Raw genomic sequence first — 7,601 nt, 5'->3', positions numbered from 1 at the left:
CAAAGCTTTTACTACCTCTTCTCTGTTTACCAAATCATTTTCCCTAACCCTCTCACTTTGCACACCACCTCGACCAAAACACCCTATATCTGCCACTCTATCATCAAACACATTCAACAAACCTTCAAAATACTCACTCCATCTCCTTCTCACATCACCACTACTTGTTATCACCTCCCCATTTGCGCCTTTCACTGAAGTTCCCATTTGCTCCCTTGTCTTACGCACTTTATTTACCTCCTTCCAGAACATCTTTTTATTCTCCCTAAAATTTAATGATACTCTCTCACCCCAACTCTCATTTGCCCTTTTTTTCACCTCTTGCACCTTTCTCTTGACCTCCTATCTCTTTCTTTTATACATCTCCCACTCAATTGCATTTTTTCCCTGTAGAAATCGTCCAAATGCCTCTCTCTTCTCTTCCACTAATACTTTTACTTCTTCATCCCACCACTCACTACCCTTTCTAATCAACCCACCTCCCAATTTTCTCATGCCACAAGCATATATATATATATATATATATATATATATATATATATATATATATATATATACATATACATACATGTTCTCTTGTATTATGCACTTTATCAATCTCCTTTCAAAACATCTTTTTATTCTCCCTAAAATTTAATGATACTCTCTCGCCCTAACTCTCATTTGCCCTCTTTTTCACCTCTTGTACCTTTCTCTTGACCTCTTCCCTCTTTTTTTATACATCTCCCAGTCATTTGCACTACTTCCCAGCAAAAATCATCCAAATGCCTCTCTCTTCTCTTTCACTAACAATCTTACTTCTTCATCCCACCACTCACTACCCTTTCTAATCTGCCCACCTCCCACCATTCTCATGCCACAAGCATCTTTTGCGAAAGCCATCACTGCTTCTCTAAATACATCGCATTCCTTCCCCACTCCCCTTATGTCATTTGCTCTCCCCTTTTTCCATTCTGCACTCAATCTCTCCTGGTACTTCCTCACACAAATCTCCTTTCCAAGCTCACTTATTCTCACCACTCTCTTCACCCCAATATTCTCTCTTCTTTTCTGAAAACCTCTACATATCTTCACCTTCGCCTCCACAAGATAATGATCAGACATCCCTCCAATTGCCCCTCTCAGCACATTAACATCAAAAGTCTCTCTTTCACACGCCTATCAATTAACACATAATCCAATAACGCTCTCTGTCCATCTCTCCTGGTTGAGAGAGCAGAGGAGGGTGTACTGAAATCATCTGGTCACATGGAGAGAATGAGCAAGGAAAGATTGACATAGAGGATATATGTGTCAGAGGTGGAGGGAACGAGGAGACATGGGAGACCAAATTGGAAGTAGAAGGATGGAGCGAAAAATATTTTGAGCGACCGGGGCCTGAACATACAGGAGGGTGAAAGGCTTGCAAGGTATACAGTGAATTGGAATGATGTGGTATACCAGGGTCGACGTGCTGTCAGTGGATTGAACCAGGGTATGTGTAGTATCTGGGATAAACCTTGGGAAGTTTTTTGGGGCCTAGATGTGGAAAGGGAGCTGTGGTTTCAGTGCATTACACGTAACAGCTAAAAACTGAGTGTGAACAAATGTGGCACTTGTTGTCTTTTCCTAACCTCGCATGAGCACGCGGGGGGAGGGGGGTGCCATTTCATGTGTGGCGGGGTGGCATTGGGAATGGATGAAGGCAGCAAGTATATATATATATATATATATATATATATATATATATATATATATATATATATATATATATATATATATATATATATTATTGAATACCATGCATAAACATCATGCATATGAACACGCACTTTCACAGAACATACAAACCTTCAACAGCCATGGATGCTAGGACAGAGTAAATTGGAACAATGTGGTATATAGGGGTAACATGCCATCAATGGACTGAAATGGGGCATATGAAGCACCCAGGGAAAACATGGAAAGGTCTACAAGACTGCACTTTCAGCACATTACGCATGAGAGCTAGAGTATGCATGTGAGCGATGCCATTTATTCAAAACAGCAATCAAGTATACAAAAAATCAATCCTGGTCGTTCACAAAGAGCACTATTACATTATGCCAGGATAATAGTACTGACCGAAGATTGGCTGTGCCTGTGGGTAAGCAGCTGATTTTATGAATTGGGCTAAAACTGAATATGCCAGCACATGAACAAACATTTCAGACTTACATCTCTTACAGTAGTCTTTTAAGCTGAGCTGACTGGCCATACTTATTTTTTGAGAAAACGCTGTTTTGCAAAAGGTATCAGGAACAGAGGTTGTTGCACCCTACCTAGCCAATGGACAGAAAGCAACTGGAAGATTGTACCCTCCCTAACCAATGGACAGGGAGCAACTGGAGGATAAGTGTGATTTGTTTATTCAATCAGTGCCGTCATATGTTCATAACTGTATGCAGACATAGGCCAATGACCTTGAAACAAAAAACAGAAATATGTCACAAATGGTCAGGTTAAAGATGTCAGATTAGTTTGGTTAAGCTAGTTGTTAGGTTTGGTAAAATCAGGAAAAAAAATTCTTTTGCCGTGGTTAAAAAATAGTCCCCAAAAATCACCATTCAAAAATATGAAAGAAATTTATGCTTAAAATAATATTCATGAACACTCTAATGGTCCATCGGCACTTGTTCATTATTTACCACGAATTGAAATAAAAAGAGGCAAAGCAAAAGTGACAAGTTAACCTCTTAAAATGACTGAAATTCTCTTTGAAGTTATGCTAACAGATATCTTGTCATCGATGGTTCCAACAATATTATGCCAACAATATCTACAGATATCATGTCAATATATCATATATATCATAATATTCTTGTAAAAAGTTTATGAGTTTCATGATTGAGGGGAGCCGAGGCCCACATTGGTGGTTATGTATAAAATTGATTTTCCAGTGCACTGCCAGCACCTCAAGATATCTACAGGTAAAACTCTCAGACAACTTCCACGGGACTTTAGCGAAATCAAAGAATTCATCTTTATACTTGATATAATCCATATCTGTAAGAGTCTCGATACTTGCAAAAACCTGTCAACACAAAAATGCGAAACACAAAATACCTTGGGCACAGTGCCTTCTTACCAAGGTAAACACCAGATAACTCACAGCCCAAATATCGGTAAAATAGCCAACAGGTAAAATAACTTACCGCTGTTACAATAGGTCTTTTAGGAAATAACTAAGTCTATATAGTTCTATTTATTATCACTCCTCCCTTACTAGTTTTCATGGGATGGATCATGTATAGAGAATATCTAAAATCAATCAAAAAGAAAAAAAAAACTTACTATAATTTCCCTGGCAGTCATAAGCAGGACACCCGCCTCCTTCAACCCCAAGGAAGGAATGCGCTTATTCCCATCCACGAGAAGTGAAACCAGGACTCCCAACCGTAATGGAAATTTTGCTTCATCTAGCAAACTGACTAATGGCAATTTCTGCGCTTCACCGATGGCTGCAAATCAAGTAAGAACACGGTCAGATGAAGCTCATTGGTAAGGAAAATCTATCTGGGAACGATGACACTGGGGTTGTGTGACCATGTTTAAAATAGTTAATTGTCATCAGTTGGCAACGCAAGCTACATATGGCACCATCGTTTCCTTTGCGTTGTTGCCATGTTTACAAGTTTTTGTCGTGCCATGTTTACAAGTTTGACAGTAAATCGCGGGAATTTAAATTATGATAAATGATTCACTCCTGAGGTTGAGAATGGCGTAGTGAAGCAAGAAATACCTTTTATGCAAAAAAAAAACAACGTTAGATTTAGACCATTCAAATTCCATCGATCCTCAAATATTTGAAGAAGCGAGATGAAAGGTGTCAATTTAACAAAGTAATGGATTACTTTAGCATGATGAAGTCCCAGCATGCAAAGCTAGTGTGCAATCGACTCCTAATCTCTCTTTGTAACACTTTTGCTACAAAAGAATGAATATCGATAGACATGCTTAAATTGTAAGGAATATGGTCAAGAGCTTTGAGTCATTGAGTAATATGGCCTCAGGAGGCCAGGTAAATATTAGGTTAGGTACGATTTATTGGGCTATATAGATGACCTATTTGATTAGCGAAGGTTAGGTTAGGTTACCATATATTGTAATTAGGCAGCTTCCCTCATTACATTAGGTTAGCATACCCTTATCGCGAACCCAAGACTTTTCTTGTTTCACGGGATTCTTACAAGATATCAAATGATACAAGCAAATGTAGTTATTTGCATTAAGAATTTTCATATCGTATAAAACAACATTTTCTGTTCATTTACAAGTACATCGGTTATCATATATTACCATTATGAAATTCTTGTAAATATTTCCCATTAATTAAGAGCACTCTCCTGTATCACATTTTCACATGCAAGGACTTCTTAAGAAACCGGAAAATAGCAGACCTTTTTATCAACTGTATACATTTCACGTTATGTGATTATTTCACAGATCAGCCAATAAATGGCTGCTCTCTTCATTTTGCTACTCATTTAGAAGGTAGAAATATCTTAATATTGTAAAAGTTGGGTAGCATCGCATGAGTAATATTTAATCTAATTATACATACAGTTACATGATTATCTTATTCTGTTTATATGTACATTCCTTTCCCTTGATTAAACATACTCCAGAATATTTGTTTTTATGTACTTCTCAGGGCTATATTTGTATGTTTAGATTTGAAAAGAATATTATAAATTCAATGGCCATTGAAGGGGTGACGGAATACAGAAGGAAGGGCTTAGCCTGGGAAAGGTACTGGTGAGAAATAAAATGTGACAATTGTAGAGAGGAGAGTTGTATGGTGTACTCAAGGTCTGGTATGTTGAGTACGCATTTTTGTTGCATTATTTACATATCCTCTGAAAGAATGAATAGTGTGTGTGTGTGTGTGTGTGTGTGTGTGTGTGTGTGTGTGTGTTTTATACGCTTGGTGAGGAAATTAGCCAAGTTAAGCATTGTTCATTGTGTGCGTCAGTGGATGGCTGGAGCCCTCTAGTGCTTTCAGGCTCCTTGGGAAGCAGGTGTGAGCACGTCGCACCTCTCAACTGGGAGGATGTGGTGCTGTGGTCAGGCTGGTGGCGTTGTAGTCACGCTGTTGGTAGTGTAGTCAGGCTGGTGGTACTGTGGTCAGGCTATTAGTGGAGTAATGAGGCTGGTGATTGTGTCATCAGGCTGGTGATCATGTAGTCAGGCTGTGGTGGTGTGGTTTGGCTGGTAGTAGAGTGGTCAGATTGGCGATGGTTTGATCAGGCTGGTGGTAGTTTGATCAGGCTGGTGATGATGTAGTCAGCCTAGTGATTGGAGTGGTCAGGCTGGTAGTGGTGTGGTCAGACTGGTAATGATGTGGTCAGGCTGGTGGTAGTTTAGTCAGGCTGGTGATGTTGTGCCAAGCCGGAATTGTAGAAAGACAACACTCTTTCACTTAAATATATTCTAAGACAGACTGTAAGAAGAACCGCACCTTTCAGTTATCTGGTTTGCCGTTATGAGTGAGTAGTCTTCTTCAGAAGTTGGGGACCGATATTAGTGACCATACATAGCTTTCACTAACAACCAGAGGATTATTGTAGTTATATCTGAAGTCAATCATGATGATATTATCACATACTATCCACTCAAACGATGAATTTGAAAAATATATGATACTTAAGGCGAGCCCTATGGATGTTTGCAGGCAGAGAACAAGTAGCGTAGGGTCCTGATCAAACACGGTAGTACAAGTCCTGCAGTACAAGAAAGCTATCTCCAGCATACAGTCAGACGTCAGAAACACCAGCTGGATAACCTACACAATGAAAACAGAGATATTGGAAAACAGTTAGTCAAAATATTTGCATTCATTCACTGCACGTTTTCTTCCTGTGGAAACGAGATAGAGAAAATGAATTTACTTATGCGTTTACAGGGGGAAACTATAAAATTGGGCCAGAGCTGATAGCTGGCTAACAAATTAAAAAGATTTCTTCATTCAGTTTCCTTACTCTGCAGTACACTGTATGCGCGGATTCATTATTTCACTTCAGAGAAATTGTTTTTCTTCTGTGAGCTTTTAGCACCCTACAGACACTGGGAAGCGTGGGGCCCATAGTCACCGCCTCGATTACACCTGAGAAAAACTATAAGACTCTAGTGTATGAAATAATTTTCTCCTCTTGTTTTGCGTCTTAGGTTAATGAACTTAAGAGCAATATTTATCGCATTCTCTCACATGAGTCTTTCGATGCCAAGGGTAGAAGAGCGTGTATACATTATTGAAACTTTTAATTGTTGACCAGCGTATACCTTTCCCATTTTTTCTTCTATTTCTAATCTGGTATTGATTGGTTGTGAGTTCTAGGTGTCTGGTTCTGCTCATTGTAACTGCAGATTGATACTCTTCTTATATTCTGCTCCTCCGGCCTTTGCGGGGTAATGTCAGGAACAAAAGAACAATGGCATCATTTGCACACACACACTCACACTATTGTTTTCCGGGTATGTAAATAAGGCAACACAAATCCGTACCCTGCATACTAAACTTTGTGCACACCTCAGTCAAACCTACACCATACAACTTTAAGAACGACATACACTCTAAGAACGACACTTTATTTCTCACCAGCACCTTCCCCAGGACTACTCCTTCCTTTAGTACTCCGCCACCCCTTCCAAATAAAGATGGTGGTTTGGTGTCATGTTGATTGGGTTCTCTGGAAGGCCTTGACGATAGTGTGGGGACAGGATAGCTGGGTGCTGGGATACGTACCTGCAAGTACCTACGACGAGATCTTGCCATGATCGCAGGGCTATCGTAGGGCATTAAGAGGAGGAGGTGTGGAGCGAGGGTAGCCGAGAGCTACCCTAGAGAGGGTTGGGACACTAGGGGAGGAGGAGGCGTGGAGCTAGGGTAGCAGAGTGCTGGGCTAGAGCGGGTTGGAACGCTAGGGGAAGAGGAGGTGTGGAGCCAAGGTAACACGTGCCGGGGTAGAGAAGGCTACGACGCTGGGGAAGGAGGAAGGTGTGGAGCTAGTGTAGAGAGGGTTGAGACGCTGGAGGAGGAGGAAGGTTTGGAGCTACGGTAGAGAGGGTTGGGACGCTTGGGAAGGAGGTGTCGAGCTAGATAGAGTTGGGACGCCGGGGGAGTATTGTCATCATAATCAGTCGTTTATTGGACAGAAACTGATACAGTGTTACATGATTTGCTTTATCGTAGAGATTCCAAAGGGTCAATTTGCTTGTGCATACCTGTATGATGTGTGTTAACTTGACACTCTCTCATTGGGATGGATGTCCTCAACATATGTGACTAACCCGTGTGTGTCATTTACTGAGGCAGAAAAGGCACGTCCTGATAAGACGGATGATGTCTCGTTCATGCTCTCTGATGTAATGTTCTGTGAAGAGCTTACGTTTAGAATATGAGGCAATATCCCAGGTAAGGAGGGTAAGAGTCAACTGTATGGAGGGAGCAGCGGTGATGTGTTGTGTGGTCATGTGTGTCTGTGGTATGTTGGCAGTCTCCACCATCGTTGTTATCAGAGTCACTGTGAGAGGAATTGATAGTGGATTGAGATGAATGGGGAGGAGTGGTTGTGGTCACGCCG

The 7,601-nt window shown here is 40.7% G+C and overlaps 1 protein-coding gene across 2 annotated transcripts in view; it reads right to left on the bottom strand.

The window, feature by feature from the left end:
- The window catches only part of IFT46 (intraflagellar transport 46), an 87,909-nt gene extending 84,424 nt beyond the window's left edge, over nucleotides 1-3,485 (bottom strand). Inside the window, exon 1 of one of the 2 annotated variants that reach the window (XM_071690654.1) lies at nucleotides 3,313-3,485. In XM_071690654.1, the coding sequence (XP_071546755.1) occupies nucleotides 3,313-3,333 (21 nt within the window). In that variant the 5' untranslated portion in view covers nucleotides 3,334-3,485. The remainder of the gene's footprint in view (nucleotides 1-3,312) is intronic. The other variant, XM_071690571.1, reaches the window with a different exon arrangement.
- Nucleotides 3,486-7,601: the final 4,116 nt, after the last annotated feature.

The sequence above is a fragment of the Panulirus ornatus genome, chromosome 1 (assembly GCF_036320965.1).
Source record: "Panulirus ornatus isolate Po-2019 chromosome 1, ASM3632096v1, whole genome shotgun sequence".
NCBI lineage: Eukaryota > Metazoa > Arthropoda > Malacostraca > Decapoda > Palinuridae > Panulirus > Panulirus ornatus.
The sequence above is the reverse complement of the archived record's forward strand: the minus strand, read 5'-3'. Positions and strand labels throughout refer to the sequence as shown.